Raw genomic sequence first — 27,261 nt, 5'->3', positions numbered from 1 at the left:
TTGTAACCTTTTATTTGTAAATATTATCCAACAAATAATAAATAATTTGGGGGGGAATGTCTGCATGCATGCATGTATACTTACATTATTCTTCCTGTTTTTCTTATATAATACTGTAGGTGTACTTAACCCTTTTTCTGGAGATCCATTACCTGCCAGCCCCAAAAAGCAACTAATCCTTAAAATTATCAGTGGACAGCAGCTTCCAAAACCCCCCGATTCTATGCTTGGAGACCGAGGAGAGGTGAGTTATTCTGCACTTATACTGTACTTCACTGACACTCCTTTCTGTGATGTTTAATAGCAAAACTGATTTAAATACAAAAAAACTGAACAAAATAGCAATACTAGGAATTTAGAAAATAAAATCTTGTACTTCAAATTTTGTCTAGTTCTGAGCAAAATTCTACAGTGTAAATTGTAAACTGGCCTTAATCTCTTATAAACATTATACCCAATAAAAAATATTATTATTTTAGCCCAGGTTCACATTGATGCAATTTCTGATGCTTTCCAGAATGCATGTAATCACAAGACAATTGACATGACTTTCTATGGAGGCCTTTCACTTATACGCTGTGCATTTCTGATGCAGTTTTGAAAAGGGTCTTGTGCGAGTTTAGAAGGTGCGGTGTGATGCATGCAAAATGCTTATCCATAATAAGATAACATGATTCCAGTATGTTTTCTACAAGTCTCTGCTTTCTCCCTTCACTGGACCATGGCCAGAGAGAGAGAGAGAGAGAGAGAAACACATTAGCAGTTGTATCCAAATCACCTCTGAACTGCATCGACTTGCACTGATCAAATCTTACTGCAAAACAGATCAAACTCATACCGAATCAGTGTGAATCTAGCCCTAGTGTATTGTTCTATCTATCTATCTATCTATCTATCTATCTTTCTTAATGAAATCTATTACTCTCCGCCCGTCTCCTAATGGTGTTATCATTGTCCACTATCACTGTCGCCATCATTAAATAACAATATTCTGTCATCATTCTCATCATTACCCATCTTCGTCTATTACTAGATTATGATCAAATTTATTATAATCCTCAAATAATTTTAAATCTCACGTCATCATCATTATTGTTCTGATTATGGACACCATTCAATACACCTCTGCCATCAAATCTGCCATCATCATTATCATTGTCCCCTGAAATGTAACTTCCATACTTGATTTTTCATAGAGAGGTAGTGGGTTATAATATGACAATGTCTCATAACTGTCTAAATGATCATTATTGAATAATCCATTACTGATTGCTGTTGAACAATTCATCTTATTCTAAATTGCTGCTTGATTTATACAAATGCCTGCATTTTACAGATCATTGACCCTTATGTTGAAGTAGAAATGATTGGTCTGCCTGTTGACTGCTGCAAAGAGCAGACTAGAGTGGTGGACGACAATGGTAATTTGTTTTATGTTAATTATTGCTGTGATTTGTGAAAGATTAAAAAACCCTTGTGTTTTATCAGCTATGATATGCCTATGAATTTTCACGTTCAATGAATTGTTATTGAAAATGACTTCAAAGAATATTAACAGTCAGAGAGAGTTTTACATTTTATAATTAGGTGTTGAGATGGTAAGGGTCATTAATGCCACATATTAATGAACAAGGAAATCTTGTAATCTTGAAATCTTTTGAACCCATAATGCATTGAATGAGCATTGTCCCTCTTAAAAAAATCAGTGAAAGAGAAAAGAAGAGGAGAAAGTAGAGCAGAGGAGAGTAAGAAGATAGGAAAAGCTGGAAAGGGTGTGGTGAATGAGGAGATGGGGGAAAGAGGACACAGAGGCTCTACACATGTTCCCCACTGAAGTATAATGCTTTCAGTAAGGCATAGCTTTCAGGTGAAAGTGAGGGGTAAGTGTATTGAATCCATGGACCCCACAAAGAAATACATTTTCGTTTGAGAAATCGGGAGGATACTAGTACGTTTCTCAATAAAGTGTCTATGTGTTGCCTGAGTGTTACGTAAATGTGTGGGTTGCTTCTTCCAAGCCCTTGCAATAGTTTCTACAATAGTGGCTAGCAGTACACAAGTGGCTTATTTAACCCCCTCAGCGGTATTCCCGAGTCTGGCTCGGGGGGGGGGGGGGGATTTCAGCACCAAAAGCGGTAACCCCGCGCCAGACTCGGGATCGCCTCCCAGTGTCCACAGGCAGAGTTTACTTACCTTGTCCCTGGATCCTGCGATGCCTCCCCGCTGTGTTATGGAGCTGTGTCCTCCTCGCTCGATTCACAGTGTCCATGTGCTGCCGGGCTCCCTTCTCTGCGACGTTATGACGCACAGGGGCGGAGATCCGTGCCAAATTCAAAAAAGTAAATACACACAATACATACAGTATACTGTAATCTTATAGATTACAGTACTGTATGAAATAAATACACATCCCCTTTGTCCCTAGTGGTCTGCCCAGTGTCCTACATGCACTTTTATATAATAAAAACTGTTCTTTCTGCCTGGAAACTGGAGATTGTCCATAGCAACCAAAAAGTGTCCCTTTATGTCAAAAGTGGTTTTAGAGCAGCTAGAAAACAGCGATAATAAATTAGAATCACTTGCAGAATTGAGCGATAGTGATTTGTGGGGAAATTCGTCATCAAACAATAAAAGAATTGACAGCGACAATTCTGCAACTGAGCAAATGTCAGTGTTTTTGATTAGATTGCATTATTGAATCATTTTTATTATAATTACATTATTATTTGTTATAGTTATTTATTATATTATAATTTATGATTTTGTTTTTCAAACTTTATCATACCCGAGATGTCTACTGGTTTGGACAGATTTAAGTGAGTTATTCCTAAGAATTACAGGCCTACAATGTAAAACGCCAAATTTCCATGCAAAAAAATGGTACCGCTTTCAGCACCTAAAATCTGAAATAATCATACCGCCAGGGAGGTTAAATTGGGGCTCAGTGAGAAAGAGAGGTTTGAGATGAAGAAGTACAATGATCTATTGGGAAGGAACAACTAATAAGTTTTGTCTTTTTCAAATACTTCATTCATACTAAAATTTAGCAAATGGAACATACCTTAGCATTGCAACTTTGGCGAACACTTTATTACTTGGTCAGAAAATGACTACATTCCAAACAGTAAGCCAACATCATTCTTAATTAGCGGATTTGCTTGCTAGACTTCTTCTCCCTAGATAATTAGTCTAGAAATTTGACTGCATTACATCTAGGTATGCAGAATGCCCACAATGAGTCATTGACAAGATTTTCTTTGAAAGCTCTTAATTTCCCATTCTAAAATATACATGGTAAAATACACAGCTAGAATAGGCATAATTAGTTCTTCTGCAACTGCTTTTTTTTTCAAAATAATTTTCCAAATCTCGTGAACATAAAATTATGGAATGTTGTTTTCAAGATGAAAATATTAGAGACAGCAGACTGCCTTCACATTAATTAATAGTAACAAGATAATATATGTAATTAAGGCAGCAGCATTTTGATGTTTCAAGATGGCTTAGCATTAAAAATTATCTGTGGTTTACAGTAGAAATTTGGGCACAATTTAGGATACAAAAACAGACCTAGTACTGTAAAGAAGATAAAACTCAATTAACTTTAAAAAGGAAAATTTACTTTTTGTGTACCTAAAAGGTAAGCCTATAATAAGGCTTACCTATAGGTACTGTAAATATCACCTAAACTGCGAATGCTTAGGAGATATTTACTGTATATGCAGCCGATCACGTCATCAGCGAATGTGCTCTGAAGGAACGACCACCTAGTTTTTTCAGAACCCTTTTGCCATGAATGGCGGCTCCTGTGACTGACGTCACACAGCTCCGACCAGTCACATAGCCGGAGTCCGCAGGCCCGGAAGGAAGATGGGCGAAGATGGATGTGGCCTCCAGCAGTGACGTTTACAGGTAAGTTTAACGTAATGTGTTAGTATGCGATGCCTTTACTTTTGCAGGTCAGAAAAAAACCTGTGCTTTACTTCCTTTTTGAAAGGGCTGCCTTTTTTCAAAACAACTTAAAGTGGAACTACACTGTATCTGAACACCACAAACCAAAAACACTATTTAATTCTTTTTTAATATTCAAAGCAAACTCCTACATTTATCCTGCTGAGAAATCACATTGAAAAACATCTCCTAGCATTACTAGCCATGGCCATCTCGAATAAAGGCAGATGGTTCATGTAGCACTTACTTCCTGGAATCCATCTGCCCTTAGCTCAGGCATGCTGGCAGGAGGGTGTGCTTAGCTGAGAAAACCCCTCCTCCCTCCTGAAGACTCCCGGGATGTATGACATTATTTTCCTAGTAAAGTAACTGAAGAAATGTAAAAACAAAAGTTTAAAACAAGTAAATATGTTATACTTTCCAATATATTTACTTACGCTAGCAGCATAAGGATTAAAAATAGTCAATGTTGACTGAGAGAGTGAAGATTTCTCTCAGCAGAACCATTCTTTGTGTGCAGTATTGCTGAGATGGATATTCAAAGAGTAATAAAAAAACTGAAATACATATTTTTCTTGAAGAAATTACACTTTGAGTTCCCTTTCCTGCCTGAAGGGGGGATTAGAGTACAGATTGTTTTTTCCTCCCCTTCAGCAGAGATTGTGTCACCAAAATGCCTTATCACATGACCAACAATGGGGAGTGTCCAAAGTAGCATTTTCTACAGAAATGTAAGCATTGTAGCCCCCTAAGCTGAGATGATAGTCACATATATGGTTACCCATAATGCCAATTATTGAGATGAACCACAACAAACCATAATTGTAACGTAACTTTGCCTGCACTTTATGCAATATTTATCTCAGGATTCAATCCAGTGTGGGAGGAGACCCTAACATTTACAGTCCACATGCCAGAGATAGCACTTGTGAGGTTCTTAGTATGGGACCATGATCCAATCGGACGGGATTTTGTTGGCCAGAGGACCGTTGCCTTCAGCAGTCTTTTGCCTGGTAAGCGTAATAATTATTTTCTGCTTTATAAGCCTTTCACTATATTTTGTTAAGCAGTTAACCAAAAAAACGCCTATTTCCAAAACTGTCCTATTTGACTTGAGGCATATAATACGACCAACCCTAGATTCTCCTAGTGGTAAGTAGGAGTTTATAGATATTCCCCATAGTTCATTTCACTGTTCTTGATATACACAATCTATTTTACTTTTTATTTTAACTTTTCTGAACCACACAGATATTGCTTCCAAACCCTAATTTACTCTTGTTAGACTCCTATAGCCTTCTACAAGTATTTTTTGATTAGATTAGATATTCAATCTTTTTTTTACCTACAACAATATCATTTGGTCTGGGACAATAACATGTTAAACTACATACAACAGTTATTATATTTCAATTGCTTTTCAGGATACCGTCATGTTTATTTGGAAGGTTTGACAGAAGCATCAATATTTGTCCATATTACAATAAATGAGATCTATGGGAAGGTAAGTAGGCTGATTTGTATTTACTGTTTCTTGACTATGAATTTGCATAGAATCTGTAAGGGCTCTTTCACATGGGTGGACCGTTCTGATCCACCTGTCAGTTTTTCAGGCGGACCTGAACGGACACTCCATACATCTCTATGGGGTGATGAATGTCAGCGCTGACATCCGATCAGCCCCGATCCGACCCTATCCGACCCTCTCCACTAAATCCAAACGAATGGAAACCCTATTTCTTTATTGTTACATCACGGGACACAGAGCGGCATTCATTACTATATGGGTTATATGGAGTACCTTCAGGTGATGGACACTGGCAATCTCAAACAGGAAATGCCCCTCCCTATATAACCCCCTCCCATAGGAGGAGTACCTCAGTTTTTACGCCAGTGTCTTAGGTGTTGGTCATGGTTTAGCTTGCCTCCGCATCCTTGGGATTAGGTGAGCTAACCGGTTCTGTCCAAAGGCCTCAGCGCTAAAGTGGTCAGTAACCGGGCCCCAAACCCTTGGGGTATAGCCCATAATGCTTTTCTTTTTAGAGAGCTGGACCCTGGGCCCAGAACTTAGAAACCTTTGGGGGCCTAATGTTTCTGTTGCCAGGGTGCTATATGGGCCCAGGACAGTGGATCCTTCATAGGAACCCAGGGCCTGAAGGTCTAGACATCCCCACGGAGATGGGGGAAGATTGGGCCTCTTGCTTGGCAAAGTCCTGCGGCATGGAGCAGGTAAGTGAGGGGAAAACTTGCGGAACTTGGTTCTTAGCAGGTTTTTTCTGGGGGGTCACAGGGGACATGCCTAAAGTTATGCGCTGCATCTGGCAAACTAGTCACATATCTTAATGATAGGATGGCTCTATGTGTATTATTCCCCATAAGAAGTGACCTCCCTTGTAGTGTTGGAAAAGCATTGAGTGGGGCCTGTGTGATATAATGTGTATGTGTGTGTCAGAGAGCTGTGCTTACCTGCAAGCCTCCAGGCGATGCTCCATCAGTCTTCCTCCTCTGAGCCTGCAAAGCAGGCAAAACGCTGACCTCCTCGTGGTTCCAGCTGGAGCAGAGAGGCTCCCTTCCCCCCAACCCCCCCCCTATCGGCGGGCGCACGCGCGTTCACGTGTTATAGGCGCAATTCGCGCCGTTTAGCTGAGGGGGGAAGGGCGGGTCAGTGGCTTAAGGAAGGGGCGGCCCTTCCTTTTTCGTTCCAAACAGCTCATTCGATACATTGGAACTGGGGAGGAAAGACCAGAGCGGCAGCACGGGGCGCCGAGGACACACAGTGGCCAGAAAGGATATTGCAGTCTTCAGAAGACTTTTTTCAAGCCTAGAAATAGGCTGTTTCTTTTCCATCTCATAGTTTTTCTTTGCAATACTACTCAGGGGGACAGAATGCTTTTTCTTTCCTGGATTTGAAACAAAAACAAAAAAAAAAAAAAAAAAAGAGAAAAAGATTGAAAAAAAAAAAAAAAAAAAAGGTCATCTAGGGGAGAGGAAGCATTTTTTATCCCCCAAACAGGTGTTTGGGCAATTAACTATTTATAGTTCCAAGTACCAATAAGCTAGCAGGTGTACCTCGGTATTGTACCATGGCATCCGGGTCAGAGGGTACAAGAGGTGGGGATTCCCCCAGAGAGTCTGAGGTCTCGGACAAAGTTATGCCGCTGCTTTCCCCACAGGGAGCCTTGGGGCCATCGGGATCTGGGGCTGGAGCTGGCGCGGGTCAGTCCAGCCCTAAGATAGTCACGTACGAGGTATTACTCACCTCTTTAAAAGAGATGGAGAAAAGAATGGGAAACATGATAGCCACAGCTATGCGGGGCAGTAAACGGATTAGATCTCCGTCGCCCGAGCGCGGACCCTCAGAAGAGGAGGTCCTTTCCTCAGGGGAATTGGACGACCTCTTGGACAAGGACCAAGTAGGTTCAGGGATCGAAGATCCGGATACAGAGGAGTCTGGAGCAGTCTCCCAAGGGGAGAGCTGGTGGATTCAAGCCTTAACGGACTTGGTCCATAATGCATTTAACTTGCCAGTACCAGATCTCCAGGTATCGACGGTTTCAGCTTTGGGCTCACTGAGGGCGCCTCAAAGCAATGCAGTGTTTCCGATCCACCCTCTACTAGAGGGAGTTTTGTTCCAAGATTGGAACAAGCCAGATAAAATCTTCTTACCACCTAAAAGATTCTCTGCCCTATATCCTATGGAAGATACATTTTCCAAGAAATGGGCTACTCCTGCAGTGGACGCAGCCATCTCATGTATTAACAAATCATTAACATGCCCTGTAGAAAACATACAGGTATTCAAGGATCCAGTTGATAAACGCTTGGAAGCACTACTTAAGAACTCCTTCACTACTGCAGGGGCAGTAGTACAGCCAGCTGTGGCTGCGATTGGGGTTGCTCAAGCATTATCGGATCAAGTTAAGCAGATGCTTAAACTTATTCCTGCCCAGCAGGCAGAAGAATTTTCGGATGTCCCTAAGGCCATTTGTTTTACGGTAGACGCAATTAAGGATTCTATCCAGCAAGCGTCACGTTTATCGTTATCCCTTATCCATATGAGAAGACTCTTATGGTTAAAAAGCTGGGAGGCCGAGCCCCCATGCAAGAAGCTCCTGGTAGGGTTCCCCTTCCATGGAGGACGACTCTTCGGAGAAGACCTAGATAAATACATTCAGACCATTTCAAACGGCAAAAGTACTCTCTTGCCAACTAAAAAGAAGTTTCAGGGGCCTGCGTTTAAACGACAGTACTCCCCTGGGCAGGGGCCCTCTAATGCCAAACAGTATCGACGGCCTCCTGCGAAAGCAAACTTCGGCTTCAACAGCAAGTCACAAGGACAGGCTGCTAGAGGCAGAAAGCAGTGGTTTCGCAAACCAGCAAAACCAGCCCCCAAGCCGACCTTATGAAGGGGCGCCCCCACCCACGAAGGTGGGGGAAAGGCTGCGACTCTTTTCAGAGGTCTGGGAAGCCAGCATTCCCGACGAGTGGGTACGGTCTTCCGTGGCCACGGGCTACAAATTAGATTTCCTAAAGTTTCCTCCTCCTCATTTTCAGGCGTCGAGGATTCCAAACGATCCGGAGAAGGGAGCCGCATTAATGTCGGCATTAAATCATCTACTTTCCCAGGAAGTAATAGTAGAGGTACCAGTCCTGGAACAGGGGCTGGGTTTCTACTCCAACCTATTCATCATCCCAAAGTCCAATGGAGATGTCAGGCCAATTTTGGACCTAAAGATGGTAAACGCATACCTAAAAGTCCGCTCATTTCGGATGGAATCCGTGCGGTCAGCAGCTGCCACACTCCAAAAGGACGACTTCATGGCGTCCATAGACATAAAGGATGCCTACCTTCATGTTCCAATTTATCAGCCACATCAAAGATATCTACGCTTCATGGTGGCTTCACGTCATTTCCAATTCGTGGCGCTTCCCTTCGGGTTGGCTACGGCCCCCCGGGTGTTCACGAAGGTCCTAGCTCCAATCCTAGCCAAGCTAAGGATCCAAGGGGTCACGATCCTAGCATACCTGGACGACCTCCTAGTCATAGATCACTCGTCTCCCGGCTTGGAGCGAGCAGTGGCCCTCACGGTCCAATACCTCGAGAAGTTCGGCTGGGTCCTAAATCGAGAAAAGTCAGCTTTCCTGCCCACAAGGCAGTTGGAATATCTCGGCATGAGATTAGACACAGAACAACAAAGAGTGTTTCTACCTCTGAGGAAGGTCAAAGCCATCAAGGAATTAATCCTACTGGTTCTAAGCAAGAAGGAACCGACTATTCGCCTATGTATGAGGTTACTAGGCAAGATGGTGGCCACATTCGAGGCGGTACCATACGCCCAGAGCCACACTCGCATCCTGCAGGCAGCCATCCTGTCAGCATGGAGCAGAAGGCCACAGGCCTTGGATATCCCGTTGCCGCTCTCATCAAGAGTCCGACAAAGTCTGTGTTGGTGGTTAGACCCTCAGAATCTACTGAAGGGGAAGTCTTTCAGCCCAGTGGCTTGGAAGATAGTGACCACAGACGCCAGCCTGACGGGCTGGGGAGCAATTTTGGATGGTTGCACTCGCCAAGGTACTTGGGCAAAGCCAGAGAAGCAGTTGCCCATCAACATCTTGGAGCTCAGAGCTGCTCGACTAGCCCTCAGGGCTTGGACGTCAAGATTGCAGGGGTTCCCGGTGAGAATTCAATCAGACAATGCCACGGCTGTGGCATACATAAATCACCAAGGGGGAACCAGGAGTCAAGCCGCTCAGAGAGAGGTGAGCTTGATTCTCCTATGGGCAGAGGCTCATGTGCCCTGCATATCGGCAATATTCATTCCAGGAGTGGACAACTTTCAGGCGGACTTCTTAAGCCGCCAGACTCTATTGCCGGGGGAATGGTCTCTGCATCCACAAATCTTTCAAGCACTCTGCCAAAGATGGGGAGTGCCGGACGTGGATATCATGGCATCGAGACTCAACAAGAAGCTAGACAGGTTCATGTCCCGCTCAAGGGATCCGATGGCCTGCGGAACCGATGCGTTGGTTTGCCCTTGGCATCAGTTCAAACTTCTTTATGCGTTTCCCCCGCTCCAGTTACTACCCCGCCTGCTGCGCAGGATCCGGGTGGAGCACATACCAGTCATCCTGGTAGCTCCAGCATGGCCCAGAAGGTCATGGTACTCACTAATCTTAAGGATGGTAGTGGGAGACCCTTGGACTCTTCCTCTACGGCCAGACCTGCTATCGCAAGGTCCGATCCTCCACCCTGCCTTACGGCATCTAAATTTGACGGCCTGGAAGCTGAATCCCTGATTCTCAGGGGTAGAGGTCTGTCTCAGAGAGTAATCTCTACCCTAATCAGAGCCAGGAAACCGGTCTCTAGGGTGATTTATCACAGGGTCTGGAAGGCCTATGTAGGCTGGTGTGAGTCCAAGCTATGGCTTCCTCGCAAGTTCACCATCGATAGAGTTTTAAGTTTTCTCCAGCTAGGAGTGGATAAAGGATTGGCATTAAGCACAATCAAAGGACAGATTTCGGCTCTGTCAGTGTGGTTTCAGCGGCCGCTGGCCACCCACTCGCTGGTTAAGACCTTCCTTCAAGGGGTCTTACGTATTAAACCTCCAGTTAAATCCCCGCTTTGTCCGTGGGATTTAAATCTTGTTCTGTCAAGTTTACAGAAACAACCGTTTGAGCCATTGGCTGAAATTCCTTTGGTTTTACTGACAAGGAAGTTAGTATTTTTGGTCGCCATAGTTTGCGCAAGAAGAGTATCGGAACTGGCGGCCTTATCCTGTAAGGAACCATATCTTATTTTTCATAAGGACAGGGTCGTTCTCCGCCCTCATCCTTCCTTCCTACCGAAGGTTATATCCAGTTTTCATTTGAACCAGGATTTGGTATTACCATCCTTCTTCCCTAAACCTACTTCCAGAAAGGAAGGGTTGCTGCATACCTTGGATATTGTCAGGGCCATGAAGGCCTATCTTAAAGCTACAAAGAAGATCCGGAAAAGAGATGTGCTGTTCATTTTACCGGATGGGCCCAAGAAGGGGCAGGCAGCTGCAAAGTCCACCATTTCTAGGTGGATTAAGCAATTAATCACTCAGGCCTACGGCTTGAAAGGGTTGCCTCCTCCAGTATCATTAAGGGCTCATTCTACTAGGGCCATGGGCGCCTCCTGGGCAGCACACCACCAGATCTCTATGGCTCAAGTTTGCAAGGCGGCAACCTGGTCTTCTGTCCACACGTTTACAAAATTCTACCAGTTGGACGTAAGAAGGAATACTGATACAGCCTTTGGGCAGGCAGTGCTGCAGGCTGCAGTTTGAGACCCTCGGATTCCGGGGGCTCCTCTTTTTTGAGTTAAATTTAAAATTTAAGATTATTTTTCTCAACTAAGTTGGATTTATTATGATTTGAGTATATCTCTAAATTAAATCCTTTTGTCTTGGAGATGTTCTCCCTCCCCTCATTGTAAGCATTGCTTTGGGACATCCCATATAGTAATGAATGCCGCTCTGTGTCCCGTGATGTAACGATAAAGAAAAAGAGATTTTTAATACAGCTTACCTGTAAAATCTTTTTCTTGGAGTACATCACGGGACACAGAGCTCCCACCCCTCTTTTGGGGACCATTTTGGGAGGCATACTGCTTGCTACAAAACTGAGGTACTCCTCCTATGGGAGGGGGTTATATAGGGAGGGGCATTTCCTGTTTGAGATTGCCAGTGTCCATCACCTGAAGGTACTCCATATAACCCATATAGTAATGAATGCCGCTCTGTGTCCCGTGATGTACTCCAAGAAAAAGATTTTACAGGTAAGCTGTATTAAAAATCTCTTTTTTCCATCAGTCTGGCGGATCGGATTGAACGAAAGCAGACAGGTGGTCCATTTTTATGCAATCCCCCCATAGAGGAAAGCGGAGATCTAAAAGGTCTGTTTCTGCACAGTGTGCAGAGACGGACTAGTCAGTTCAGGGGGATTGGGGATCAATGGAGCAATCCCCGCTGAGCAAGTGGATGTCTAAAAAGATCCGCCTGTGTGAAAGGGCCCTAATAGATAAAGAAATAATAGTATACAACCTAAATTCTCCAAGTTACTGATTATAGGTTTTAACCACTTGCCTACCAGACCAATTCTGACATTTCTCTCCTACATGTAAAAATCATCATTTATGTTGCTAGAAAATTACACAGAACCCCCAAAAATTGTATATGCTTCTTTTAGAAGAGACTGTAGAGAATAAAATGGTGGCCATTGCAACTTTTTATTTCGCACAGTATTTACGCAGCGTTAAAAAAAACATAACAGTAAAGTAAGCCCAATTTTTTTGCATAATGCTAAAAATGATATTACGCCATGTAAATAGATACCTAACATGTCAAACTCGTGAAATGGTGCCAAACTTTAGTACTTAAAAATCCCCATAGGCAACGCTTACTTTTTTTTACAGGTTACATGTTTTGAGTTACAGAGGAGGCATTGGGCTAGAATTATTGCTCTCACTCTAACGTTTGTGGCAATACCTCACATATGTGGGCACGACTTGCATATGCATTCACTTCAAAGAGCAAGCACGTGGGGACAGGGGCGCTTTAAAAAGTATTGTTAATTTTAATTTTCTAGTTTAATGCTTTCTTTTTACATTTTTTTTATCACTTTTATTCCTATTACAAGAAATGTAGACATACCTTGTAATATAAATAGTGCGTGACAGGTCTTCTTTTCAGTGGATATGTTTGTTTGCAAACAATGTGTGTGTGATCACAATGATTACTTGTCATGGTGTTTGCTTGAATGGTAATAATGCTGATTGGTTCCTCCTAATTGCCAGTCTGAGGCACCTAGGCATTTTTCATGAGTTTTTATATGAGCTTTTTTGAAAATGTTTGCAAGTGTATACAGGCATTTTTAGAAGAGTATAACAGTTATTTTACATGGGTATTCAAGCTTCTGGCTTTTTGGTTTAGCCAATGGAAAGCACTAAAGGAGATCAGTTATTAAATGCTAAATAACGCCTCAAATAAAGCGTTTTTAGGCATTTCGAGGCTATAGGGCCCAAAATGCTAAATTCTGCCTGAAAAGTAGTTCATGTACTTTTTGGAACAACAGGAGTTCAGCTACTAGTGGCAGGACTCTCAGATGTGCCCAGAGGCTATTGACTACAAAGGGTTTTTGCTTGTTGAGCATTTTTGAGCTACAAGCTACAAACCGCTCAGGTGTTAACAGAGTCTGAGTCCTACAGCTGTGTTGACAGCGTGGTCAGAAAATTCAGAACCCATTGAAATCTCATGACACTTTTGACAATTTGAAATATGTGCTGTTCAGATTTGGGAGGTGGGGAAGGGTAGTTGACAATTTCATGTGTTTTTATGCTGAAAAGGTCCAGACTATCTTCTCAGTTTGGCATTCATAATGCCATCATATTATGGAATGAGTTGGACAGTGCTTTTAGTACCAAGACATAACACAAGTACTGTTTTTGCAATTTTCACTTACTGTAATTTACATTACTGAGGGTATGTAGGTTATACAGGTAAAATCGATTTTTTCTTTAGTTTCCATTCATGTTCTATATATATGATGTACATCCTGAAGGGGAATTTATTATTAAGCCACTCCAAAAATAGAAAATATATCATTTATGTGGCAGTCATTTTGCTGACATTACCCAATAGTAAATTCTGCTTTTAGACAGCAGCAATGATAAAAAAAATGTTCTTGTCAGTGATGTGGGAGTTCTTTTTTGACAAATGCATGCAAGATTGCATTTTCCCTAGCTAATGAAAGCTTTTAATATTCAGATTAAGCCCAGCTTCCAACTGTACAGATTCTGTGTTAATTAATCGATCATTAGAATTTTCATATGAGAGTTTTCTGTGCTATTAACTGTTCTTCACTGATGAATTTCTAATAATTTTAGCTTTCCAGGCTCAGTGTAAAGGAGTATTCATATTTTTATAGAGCAATGTGAAATCCTTTCAGTTACAGGTTTTTATTCGCGAATGCTTAAATATTATTATTAAAAGAGCTAAAAATGTACATGTTTTTCCATTTCAGTGGAGTCCTTTAATCCTCAACCCCAGTTATACTATATTGCACTTTCTAGGAGCCACAAAGGTAGACTTATAATATTAGCAGATTAATTACATATTGCATGGCAACATACGTGTGTCACTGAACATTCCAGCACTGTGGTTGTAGTTTTATTATGCATACAGTACAAATAGTATGCATACAGTTCATATGTCTGTGAAGCCATTCCATTGCAACTTTAAAAATATATTCACCTAAAGTGACTCTGTAATTAAAAAAGAAATCTGGTATAAAGCATGAAGTGCCTAGAGGTGCCTGTATACCCTTCCTGCTATGGCTGAATCCCAAAACTATTTTTGAGTCTTTTCTTGGTAAGTTTGCCACCTGCAACAGCCTGGGATTTGTCTATAGCTGCAGACAATAACGTTTTCTGCAGACATGTGCAAGCATATCTAGCTACCTGCACTTCATATTTGAGAGCAGATTTTTTTTCTTGTTGGCAAAATCACTTTAACTCATACTGGCCATGATGTGTTTGTACATGCGTGGATTTGTGAGATTATAGTGTTATTGGTGTGACATCTCATTTGATTTAAAAGGGGTTTTCAGGTTTTACCAGTGTTGCCTGAAAAAATGTTATCAAGCAAATTTGTTAGAGTGTTGAGATTTGTTGCGTCCTGAATCCAAAAAAGGATTTTGCCAAAAGCTGAAGACCCCTTTAGTTGGTACGTCATCTATGCACTGAACATATTGTAATGTATTATGTATTGTGTGTGTTTTATCATAGAATAGGCAATTTATTGGACTTAAAGGGCTTTTCACTAAAAATTCAAAGCACAATTCTGTGGAGAGCAATGGTCACATAAGAAAACGGTCCATTGGAGACAGAATATTGAGACGTACTGCCAGCGCACCTGCAAAAGGCAGAAAGAAGACCAAGATGGTGTTTCAAGAGTCCACAGAGAGCAGAGACCTTCCATGTGAGGTGTCTGGTGCTAAGGAAAAAGATACTGTAATGAGGAGAACTTCCAGAAGTTTACAGGCAAGGCCTGTTTCCATGCCAGTGGACAAGTTTCTTCTTGGGGCCTTTGAACCTTCTACATCTAAAGATACCAAATCAAATGACATAAGTTCAGGTAATGTATTGGAACATGTATTCAAACAAATCTTGGTTTAAGAAACCTTTACTAAGAGAGATAAGTAGGGTGCTACTGCTGAGCTCTTTCTAAAGGTGGTTATGCTAATTCTTTGGCTTCAATGCTGTCTAAGGCAGTGACCCAAAACAAGTGAGAGATCAGGAGTTCTGACTACACTGATTGAATGCTTGTCCTGTGTCAGTGAGAAAGTACTAAATCCAGAGACAAGTGGCTAGTATTTTAAAAATAAGGCCAGCAATGGTAGCCAACATTTCTCTTGGGAAACGATTCCTTTAATGAAATGAGATCATCAGAATAACTGTTTAACTAAATGCCACTAGTAACCATTAGCTTTATTTATTGTTTTCCTGTGGATGTGTTTTTTGAGCTGTGATGGAATCACATGTTTCTAAAGTCTGAATTATTTTGGTCATGTGAAGATCAACGATTATATTTTAAGTTTAAGATTAGGTTAGATGTTTTTAACATTTTACCATCCTCAGTTGGCATAGGGACACTGATATTAAGGTCTCTGTACATTAAACAATAATGGCTCCTAATTCTACCACCATAGTTCAGTACTATAGATGGCTCTACACTTTCTCACTAAGCTCCATCACAGCCACCAACAATTGGTATGGGGGAGGATGTTCTCTTGTGTCTGATTGGGCTCAGGTCTAGCAGTCAGTTGCTAGTCTGAGTTCTGTCACATGACCAGGTGACTGGATTCACCACTCCTCTTAGCATCTGACAAACAAAACACTAAAAATATTAGTGCCTGGCTGTGACATATGTAGACGTTTTAAGGAAGTGCTGGCAAGGTGAGTATAAGGGTTTTGGGGGGGAAGCTTTCAAAAAGAAATGGTTACTTTGCTCAGAATTAGCAAGGTGACAAGGTCTCTTACAGTCATCCTCCCCTTCTTTATTTAAGACATCATGCATTTACACATCAAGTTCCCGGACAGAGAAACAGGTTACAAGATGTCAGCATAAATTTACAGATAGGACACATAGCATGTAGTCATAGAAATTAAAAGTGCCCCCCCTCCAAGAAAGCAGAGGAAGATCAACATCAGTTGTACCCAGCATAACGTGTTGAGGGGAGTACTTATTACGATGCAAAACCCTGAATCATCTCGGCAAGTACTACATATATTACTGCCTAATTATTAGCTTAAAGCCCTTCATCCAGTCTTGGGACTAAAGAAAACAAAGCATCCAAGTCAGCACAATGTGGAGTTTGTTTTGCATATAAAAAACGTAAAAGTTGCCTCCGCCCCTTGTATCAGTGAGGTGAAGAAGAAAACAAAAGAAGACTTGGGGAATATAGATCTCAAATTTAAGAGGGATCAATTACATCAAATATTCAGAGAGGTGAGGCTGGAAAAGAAGGAAGAAAAAAAAGGGGGGAGGGGCGCGGTTGGGAAATGGGAAAAACACTAGGGACAGGAAAAGTGGGAGGGGCGGAGAGATCTCCCATCCTCCCTCCCCTTAGGAAGAGTAACCGGAAACTGTCTAGAGACATCCAAGAGCAGGTCCCTGCTGTGTAATGTTAGGGGCTCGAGGTGCCAGATAATGTGGTTGATTTACTAAAGGCAAATATACTGTGCACTTTACAAAGTGCAGTTGCTCCAGAGCTTAGTAAATGAGGTAAACCTTCACTTTGCAGAGAATACACTATAATGAGAAATAGCAAAAATGAAATTATTGCTTGCACATGATTAGATGATGAAAGTAAGCAGAGCTTCTGTTCATTTACTAAGCTCTGGAGCAACTGCAATTTGCAAAGTGCACAGTCAATTTGCCTTTAGTAAATCAACCCCGATGTTTCAATGTACTGATAAGAGAAGGTGTACACTGTCCATGGCACCCATGTGTCCCTGAATTGATCTTCTCAGTTATAGAGCGAGGCTGTCAGACTTTACATTGATCTAATTTCATATTAATTTAGCAAACCAGTAACTTAAAGTCAGCAGAAAGGTTTGATTCCAAAGATCAGGAATGTATGCCCAGACCACGTTCAACATATGTAATATTGTTATTTTACCTTAAGTCACAGAAACGTATTAATAACAAATAACATAGATTTATACTCATTACTATTGTTCAGGTATATTTCTACTGTATTAATCAGTCCTCTTAAAGCTGCAGTTCTTTGTGATTTATACTCGAAAATGAAACAATAAGCACTGTGCAGGTTAAAAAAAAAAGCAGCTCCTTTCCTAATCACATGCTTAACCCCCCCCCCCATTGGAATCCATACGTTTGGCGCCCTGTAGATCAGGGGACGGACACATGGATAAGGGGGGGCCGCGCCCGTGCGCCCCTAATGGACGGGCCGCTACTGGAGAAACTATCCAATCCCGGGAAAAAAAGGTTTATAGCAACGTACAGTAATTAAAAAAAAAAAAAATGCTGTGCGTTTAAGCGTATACTGTACATATGTAAAATCTCATCTAAACATAAATTGTGCAGCATTATATGTGAGACGACCCAAAACTATTCCCTTTTTTTACTTTTCAATTAGTATGCGGAACAAAATAACACGCACACAACATATACAGTAAACAAGCGATTAGTGAAAGAAAATGAAAATCCAGTGTTTAGTAACGCTGATCTATCAGTCCTCTTATAATGTGGAGGTGTGTGGAGGGGTGAGCACATATCCTTGTGAGATGTGGTGAGTTGAAGAGGGTTTTTTTTATTATTATTATTATTATTATTATTATTATTATTATATAGCAATACTAAGGTTCTATTTTTTTCACTAATCACTTTTGGAGTATTATTGGTAAATTGTTTACTGTATAGGTTGTGTGTTTGTGTTTGATTTTTTTCCCCAATATTAATTGAAAAGTTGAAAAAAGGGAATCGTTTTGTGTAGTCTTATTCATAACACTAAGTTCATGGGGGGGAGGAGTGAAATGCTAGTGCACGTGCCAGCCCCTCCTATACAGGCAAGAAGGCAATGATTCATGGGACTTGTAGTTTCTTATTAGCTAAGTGAACTACAATCCTAGAATGTATTGCCAGAAGGAAGTAGGAAGCAAAAGAGAAACTTTCAGTGTATTTTTTTTAAGTGACTCACAAACATGGGATATGCAGAACTCAGGGGCGAGTAATTTTTACAAAACAAATCTTATGCACATTACGATTGTCATCAATGTTAGGCATGATTTATGAAGGAATTCGATTTTTAGTGCTGAAGGTTAACTTACGCTTTAATTATATTCGTGATATCCGTGAGCTCCACTACATATGATCATTATTTATTCAGTTCTTCTACTATGACACCAGTAGGAACAGGATGAAAAAAAAATAATTAATGTGAGCACCGAAAATGCATGCAATTAATAATGTAATTTTTAATTTTGCATTAAGAGGCACAGGGTCGGCAGGATATCTTAGTGGTATGGGTTATACTGCCACCTACAGGAAAATTGGACACTGGCAACACAAAATGTTTAGTCACCCAATATAACCCTTTCCACTCTCATCACTCGTTGGTTTCTTTCTAGTGTCCTAAGAAAAAATAATTTCTTCTTGGGAAAAAAAATAGTTTTTTTCTTTGTTATCTAAACATTTTCCCACTTTCTCTCTTTGTAGTTTTCAGGATGGGCTTATCCTTGGCACTGCCTTAGACTCCATGCCTGGACCCCAAACATACAAGCTTTGTTTGTAATGTGGCCTTTGGCCATCAGGCTCTGTAACACCCAATGTACTGTGCCAGTAAGCCACAGAATGCTTTAGTGCTCATTTACACTTGCTTTGACTTCAACAAGGCTTCGTTAAAGCTCTCTTAATGCTATCTAAAGGTCCTGTGACTAAATGAAATGGTTAGCTTACAGTTCTGTTTACATCTTGCGTTTGCTTTTCTTTGCTTTAAAAAATATACCCCATGTAGCATCAGTGGTACCTCAAAGCATCTTCAAAGCGTCCATAGAAGTCTATGCCAAAGCTCGCTTGAAGCCTCACTGAAGCCCCACCAAAGTTCCATTGAAGCTCCATCAAAGCCCCATCGAAGCCTCATCAAAGCTACATCGAAGCACCAAGCAAAAGCAGGTGTAAACAGGATTGTAACCTAACCATTTTATTTAGTGACAGGAGCTTTGACTGGCATTCAGAGAGCTTTAACAAAGTATGTCCGGAGCCATGTTTTGAAGCAAGTGTAAACTACCCCTTACAGTTCCGGGGATGTGATATACATCCTGTCCTCAAATGTTCCTTCATATTTCTATGGAATATGCCAACTGGAGAGCCAAAGACTGTTTGGAATGTGATCTTCTCACTGGGGCCTGCAAAAGCACTTTCCATGACCTTGCTAATGTGTCTGTTAGCTAGAGTTCGCCCTGCAGACTTCTGCTGTGAAAAGTTTGGGGGCTTGGCCCCCCCTTTTCTGTGGAGCCTGGCGTATGTACTCTGCCTCTAAAGCCTCGTACACACAATCAGTTTTCCCGATGGGAAAACCGCGAGGAAAGCTTTTGGCCGGGAATCCCGGCCGTGTGTATGCTCCTCGCAGTTTTTCCAACTGGAAAACTGCCCAAAATCCGCCAGACAAAAAAAGTTCTCTTTTTTGCTGCTGGGAAATCCAGTGGAGTTTTGACCGGCGTTTTTTGGCAGTTTTACTATGGGAAAAACTGCGATGGGGCATACACACGGCCAGGATTCCTGGCCAAAGCTCCATCGCAGTTTTCCTGCCAGCTGTGTGTAGGGGAAAAAGCTACCGATCTGGTTCTCGGCTTTCCCCTCAGGTTTCCCGGCGGTAAAAAGTCAGCGGGGAAACCTGATCGTGTGTACTAGGCATTAGTTTTATTTCCCTGCTCATTGTGGTCCTAGCCATTTCTTGCCTTAAGAAAGTATGGCCAAAAAGATTTTTGCCTATTTGCATAGTCAAAGTAAATGATCTCCAAAAAAGTTTGCCTCATCTCCAGCTGCTTGTTTTAACTTTTAATTTCAGTTAGTCTGCACTCCCCTGTAAGCACCGAATGTCTGGTGCTGGGACTTTTTGAGAGCTATTCAGATCTGAGCACAGCTACAGTATATCTTGCTTCTATATCTTTTTATGGCACTGGGACTTGTCGTTTCTGCTGCAGTACACATATAACAGGATGCCACTCACTTTGTACAAACTTCATTCATAAAAAGCCTTGCATACCTTTCACTGAATGCAAGGCATTCTTTGATTGGCAGAGGGAGATCATGATGCTCATCTACATCTCCTAGTTTCAGACAATGCTTTGAATTCAGTGGAACTACAAATCTTAGTGTTAGACACCTGGCCTCCAGTGAAAGTGACACGGGGACCATCACTTCTAGTTCAGTAACAAGAAGGGGAGGCCAGTAAATCGATGCTTTCTGGTCTTCCTCCACTCTACCCGGCGGCACCTGCCATGTTCACCCTGGGTCCGTCAATGGGCGCATGGGGGTTCATTAACAGGGTATGTGAAAGCGATTGGGAAGCTGCACAGCTATCAGATTACTTCCACCTGACAGTCGGCTTGTCAAATATACACACTGCTGCAGCTGCCATGAGTGTGTGTAAAACCATTTGTTGCTAAAAGGGTTAAAGACCTGGTGGACAAAGAACTAGACATCCTTCCAAGTCCCTCTTTTTCCTGCCAGGCCCAGCTCTGCTACCTACTATTGCTGTGATTTCCTTTTGCTAGGCCTTGTAAGTTTGGACCAAGAATTTGTCTAACTTTGGAAAATGCTTACTGTGTATACCTTTCGATGGGGAATGCCACTTTTGTACTTCCTTGGACAGCTTTATTGAAGCTTTACAAATGCCACTACAGAAAAATTGACCCTTTTACACAAGTAAAGGAAATGTAAGGCTCAGGCTGCAAAACTTTCTCCTCTATCAGAGATATTAATCTGTCTACTCTTACTCGCAAGGTAGCCTTTACCATTGCCATGATCTCTGTGAGGCAAGTTGTGACATTGTCATGCAAAGAATCTTTTACACAGACACAATGTTGTCTTGAGGCCTTGGACCATCTTTCTCCCCAAGATGGTTTCTTTCTTTCACTCTAACCGGTACATTGCACTTTCATCTATCCACTCCAGCACATCCCAAGGAAAATTTTACTGGTGGAACAAACTGTTTGATTTTATCTCTCTTATGTGGCTTTTTTCAGACTGACTATTTTGCCCTTTTTTGGGTTTCCTGTAAGGGACAACCTGCCACTCATTCCACCATTTCTTAAGGACAAGGTTCCATCTGGTCAAGGTGCACTAGATCAGTACGAACCTCATAGGCTTTTTAGGCTTTTTAGCATGAGGCATTTATTTCTCTAATTTGCAAGGCTGGTCTTCCATTCCTACATTCTCTGAGTTTTACCAGTTGTATGTTCAGACCTCACCTGATGCCAGCTTCAGACTTAAGGTCCTGCAGGCAGCACTTTGAGCTGTAAGTAGCCCCCATGTTTGCTCTGTTGTAATGGGCTTGTTAGTGTTTTGTTTGCTGTGTTGCCCATCCCTCTGTTCTATACATTTTAGAATTCCTTCTGACCCTGTTCTGACACAGGTTTCACCATCTTTACTTTTACCGTTTTTGCACAAATCTTAAACATGATGGAAGTGGGAGGCTAACTGTTTTGTTGTTGTCAGTGTCCAACTATCTTGTAGGTGGCAGTATAACCCATATATCTTAGAATTCCTTCTGCCACTGTATTCCTAATGAATTCCAAGAAAGTTTTTTTACGGTAAGTAAAAAATCCTGTTTTAGTTCTATTTCTGTAAACTGATCTATAACATGCATCTTCACAAAGCTAGAATACATTGTGTTCAACTGATTTCTGATTTTAACAGAATTGTTTTGTTATGTTTTCTAGTACAATTCTAACTAGGAAACTACTAAAGGTAAAAAATGTATCCAGTGTGGTATTTCATTACCATCACTTCCAGTAATATTACATCACATGCTGGATGTAATTTCATTATTCTGAAATCTTAAGTGGTTTCAAAATGGTGTATTGTGCCTTCATTTCATACCAAAAGTTGTCTGCACAGTGCACACAAAGTCCATTATTATGTCCTTGCACTTTTTCACATCATTCATGTGTATGTGTATTCCAGTGAACCAGGAACCAGCAAAACAAAAACTAGTTTATATACTATATTACAATGTTAACATGATCAAATATGTATGTGAACATTTTAGAGGATACAGTGGAAATGAATATGCTAAAACTATTTTTGTTTGGGTGATACATTTATATATTCATGAACTTCGTACTGGGATTCTAATGCCGCGTACACACCATCACTTTATGTGATGAAAAAAAACGACACTTTCTGTGAAGTAAAAAATGACGTTTTTGAAACTTCAATTTTCAAAGACGAAGTTGCCTACACACCATCGTTTTCTCACAATGATCTTGCAAAGTGAGGTTACGTTCCACCACGTTTTACCATTGAAGCTTGCTTCATAAGCAGCTTCTGGGCATGCGTGGATGAAAAAACGTCTTAGAAAACGACGTTTTTTGCTACACACGGTCAATTTCTGTGAAGTAAAAAGTGCACTTTTGAAAAACGACACATAAAATTGAAGCATGCGTCAATTTTTTTTGGTCGTTTTTTACAAGACATAAAACAACGTTTTCCCCCACACACAGTCAATTAAAGTGACGTTTTTAAAAACGTCATTTTTTTTCATCACATAAAGTGATGGTGTGTACGCGGCATAATAGTTAAGTGTGTGTGTGTGGGGGGGGGGGGGTGATTTAGCAAAATAGGGCTTGGGGCTATTCTCTATATTTCATTAAAAAAAAAGATAAAGATGATAAAAGTATGGAAGAGCAAGCATGTAAAAATGGAAAACTAGCATCAAAATTACTTTTAAATAGAATTGTGCCCAGGCAATGGACCTTCAATATTTACATACGTTGAAACAAGTTTCCTGTGACCTCTGCAGCTAAAGACACTGTGGGGTAAATTTACTAAAACTGGAGAGAGCAAAATCTGGTGCAGCTCTGCATAGAAACTAATCGGCTTCCAGGTTGTATTGTCAGAGCTTAATTGAACAAGCTCAAGTTAGAAGATGATTGGCTACCATGCTCAGCTGCAATAGATTCTGATTGCACTTGTTTTAGTAAATTAGCCTTTGTGGGTCATTTTAACTTCAAAGTTCACAAAAGTTCACCTCTGTGCACCTACTATTGCTTAGCTCGAGCACAGGTTTCCGCCAACAATTTTAAAGTTGCAAATCATACGCACTTGAATGGGCTGTCCTATGTGTGTTTGTCACACAAAAGCAGCCCAGGGACCAAATTTTGGGCCTAAACCAGGCGCGATTTTACAAGTGTGTTTTTTCTGCAATTATTCAGTCGTTTAATACTTAAATGTCTATACATTAGCCACAGTTCTTATTTAACCATATTTTTACCAGGGCAATTAGAAAAAAAAATCTTTAAAAATCTGCTAGAATTTTAAAACCCCCAAACAAGTATATATTGTCTGAAAGCAGAGACCCTGGAGAATAAAATAGTGACAGTTGCAATTTTGTATGTTGCATGATATTTGCTCAGCTATTCATTGAATCCATATTTTCAGAGGAAAAAAATCACTAAAATGAATTTTAGTGCAAACAAGCAAAATAATGTACACAATTTTTGGTCAAGTATAAAAGATTAGATAGCGACAGTTAAAAACAAACCCAACATGTCAAGCCTTAAAGTTTAATTAAAGCCTTGATTTTTTTTAAAATAACAAACATGTTATACTTACCTGCTCTGTGCAATGGCTCCTGCCAAAATCCATTCAGGAGTGCGAGTCCCCAGAGAGACAAGGCTCTCGAGGACATTGCTGGATCAAGAGGCGGGCTGCTGCTCATTGAAGTTGATTATCTGTACCCTCGGTTACAATAGCCAGGAAATTACAGCTGTGAACCCAGAAGTGACGTGACATAATTGTCATTAGTCGTGAGATCTCCTTCTTCTATCAAAGCTCCAGCAGTTTCCTGCAATCCTGGGCTCCCTGGAGGAGTGGGAGAGCCTGGAAACCCCCATGGATATTGCCAATGGGGATCTGCACCTTCAGAGCCCTGTAGAAGTAGGGCTAGGGGGATCACTTTTAGTTGAAAGCGGCTTTAAAAATTGATATTAAAAAAATTGATGAGCTTACTTTAACTCCTTGAATAGCAGGATGTTAACATAACTTGGTAGACAAGGAGTTAACATAAACTAGGTAAAGGCAATTTTATCTCAAAATACATTCTTGTGCTTCCCCTTTAACAATAAGCAGCAGACTTTCCAACAAAATTCCAATTTTATTTAATTATTATTCTATGTAAATTTGTAGGAACACTTACATACATATTTGTAAATGTTATTGATATATTTAAATATACAGTGATTGGCATTTAGATATACTGGTCCTGTTAATAGGCTTTATTGTGATGATATGAAAAATAACACATATTGCATTTATTGTTTTCTTCAATAAATAGGGAAGAAGGAATGTAAGAGCCAAGTCAAACCACTGATGGAACCAATACTTGAAATTTCCCAGAATCTTGCATGTCTTCCCAGAGATCAATATCAGGCAAACACCACAGCCAATGGAAATATTATACATAAAAAATGGAAAAGCTTACACTTAGACTATGGAAAGTATAATGATGATGATGTCAGGGAATTAAACAATACTTATACTAGTGAATCAGAAGAGGAAAACGATGATGTCAAACAGATAGGATCCATTGTGGAGGATTCTAAACCAAATTCATTATCAAATTCAGATCCTCAAGCTGAGTTTTCAACCAAAACCGTAGCATGCAATGTAAAGGAATGTCCATCTATTAATAATTTATCAATTACCATCTGCAGTGATGTCAATAATTTACAGATCACTTCAGCTATATTAGAAAATGATATATCTCAAATAATAAATGAGGTTCCGTCTGTAAATGAGAGTGACCTTGGCAGCTCAATCTCTGCCCTGATTGGGCAGTGTGATGTCACTGATGACAGAGCTAGTTTGTCTCCTGTCTCCACTTTAAATGGCACCAATAATAATCTACAGCGTTTTGGGTATTCACAAATGATCACACCTTCTGTTTCAACACCTAAAAAGCTTTGTGCTGGTTCAACCCATGTGGACAGATTGTTACGCTCCACAACTGACACAACTATTTTCTCTAGCTCAGAGACAACAGAATATTCAGTGTACACCATAATTAATGAGGAAAACATGTTTCCAGAAACTGGTAACATGTTAATGGATGCTAACACTGTCAAAGCAGAGAACAGGATACAATACGAATCAAGAAATTCTTATCCTGAATTAAAGCCAAAGCCCGCAAAAGTTTTGTATCCTGAGATAAAGCCTAAGCCTTCAAAGACTCAAATAGAAAGTAGGAGAGGTCTCCTGAACCACAATTCAGTTTGCCTTGCAGACAATCCACACAACAAAAATCCAGTGCAACCCACAATTCTCTCCAAAAGTGGTCTATCTGTTCAAAAAGAATCTCAGGGTGTGTCACACAGTTTGCAAGATAAAGACCTGAATTATAGATCTTCCTTGTCTTGCCAACATAATCACAGCAGTGATAGCAACTCAAAGAAAATGTACCAAGCACAGCCACCAAATATCAATGTTAACAAACAGGGTATCTGTAATTCTTTCGATGGACAAAAGCAAAAACAAGTCATCCAGTTAAATCAGCATAAAGACCATGGCCAATACCCAACCTCAGAAGTTTCACAAGGTCACCAATACGGTGCCCATAGAGGCAGCTTCCATATCCCACACTTGCAAAAACATCCCATTTCTTCAGACCAAGGAACCAATCAATCAAGTCCATGCAAATCAAAGAGTCTTGGAGATCTGACTTCAGAGGACATATCTTGCAATTTTGACAGCAAGTACAAGCGAATAAATAGGGGCTTCCTTTTGTCGGGAAATGCCCAGGATCCAAATTGTTTTGCAAAAACTAGACACCAGTCAACAGATGCATTGACTGAACAGTTGAGGAAACTGGTGTCTTATGACCAGGAAGACTGCAATAAAACACAATACTGTGAAGAAGATGAATGGGACAAACCTAAACTTCTAACTCGGAAGCTATCATCAAGAAGTCAAAGTAGAGTGAGAAACATTGCAAACCGTGCCAAGGAAAGACAGGAAGCCAATAAGTTAAAACAAGTCAACCAGATTCCAAATGGTGTAGTTCTGCGGAACAGACCACCAACCTCCACTCAGCCTGTAAACAGACATTCCACTGGCTCTTATATAGCAGGGTACTGCAGTAACTTTAACTTGGATAGCCTGGAGGGCAGAGGTATACCAGAAGGTGCATGTTCTTCTCAAACTTATGGACACAGTGATCTGTTTTCTAGAGATCGTTTCACCTATCAGACTGAGCCATGCAATACTGATGAACCAGAAATATATTTCCTACTAAGATTGTAAATTGTATATAACTGTTAATGTAATGTTGTTTACAAGATGTTTTATTAGAATATAAACTCTTAAATTATATAGAGATAAGATTTTTTCTCCATTAACAGCTTAGTCTTCCTTTCGTTTTTAAACTGCCAATATCATCATCAATTCTGTAAATATATTCTTGGACTCTTTTTTTTTCATTTTGTTTTTAATTCTAAAGTTAATATGGGTATATACAGGGAACTAAGTGCATGCAAACATGACAATGTTCAGTGTAAAATGCATGTACATTATAAAGAAGCGGTCTTATAAATTTGCACACATCAGCAAAATATATTGGAATAAAATACCGATTTCCCTAATTCTGTGTATTTTTGTGTTTATATTGAAATGCTGTGTACACACATTTTTATCTTGCATACCGGACTGTGGTTGGAATGTATGTATTCCTGTACGGAGGCAGCCCTGCTACAGGAATTTACAGTTTCTATATACTATATATTTTCTTTGTTATGTTCTGGACTTAAAACAGAATTAAAGTAAAACTATAGGCAAAACTTTTTTTTTTCATTTTGAATAAAGTAACCCTGTGTCCGATTGTGGAGATTTCCCTTCACTTCTTATCCCATAGCCAAAACAGGAAGTGAGTGGGAAATCTGGGAAATTCCTTGGGGACCCCCAGGTCATGAAAACTATTGTTTCCATTGGAAGATTTCCCCCTTTTCTGGGGACAACCCAAAATTTGGGATTTTTTTTTAACTTT

General features: G+C 40.7%; 1 protein-coding gene across 7 annotated transcripts in view; it reads left to right on the top strand.

Moving 5' to 3' along the window:
• PLCH1 (phospholipase C eta 1) overlaps positions 1-26,860 on the top strand; it is a 347,693-nt gene extending 320,833 nt beyond the window's left edge. For 4 of the 7 annotated variants that reach the window (XM_040349218.1, XM_040349219.1, XM_040349217.1 and 1 more), the window contains 7 exons: positions 120-244; positions 1,337-1,421; positions 4,818-4,964; positions 5,376-5,455; positions 13,999-14,058; positions 14,762-15,110; positions 24,559-26,860. In XM_040349218.1, the coding sequence (XP_040205152.1) occupies positions 120-244; positions 1,337-1,421; positions 4,818-4,964; positions 5,376-5,455; positions 13,999-14,058; positions 14,762-15,110; positions 24,559-26,522 (2,810 nt within the window). In that variant the 3' untranslated portion in view covers positions 26,523-26,860. Of the gene's footprint in view, positions 1-119; positions 245-1,336; positions 1,422-4,817; positions 4,965-5,375; positions 5,456-13,998; positions 14,059-14,761; positions 15,111-21,943; positions 21,972-24,558 lie in introns of all 7 variants that reach the window. The other 3 variants (XM_040349223.1, XM_040349220.1, XM_040349224.1) reach the window with 2 other exon arrangements.
• Positions 26,861-27,261: the final 401 nt, after the last annotated feature.

The sequence above is a fragment of the Rana temporaria genome, chromosome 4, assembly GCF_905171775.1.
Source record: "Rana temporaria chromosome 4, aRanTem1.1, whole genome shotgun sequence".
Classification (NCBI taxonomy): domain Eukaryota; kingdom Metazoa; phylum Chordata; class Amphibia; order Anura; family Ranidae; genus Rana; species Rana temporaria.
The sequence above is the reverse complement of the archived record's forward strand: the minus strand, read 5'-3'. Positions and strand labels throughout refer to the sequence as shown.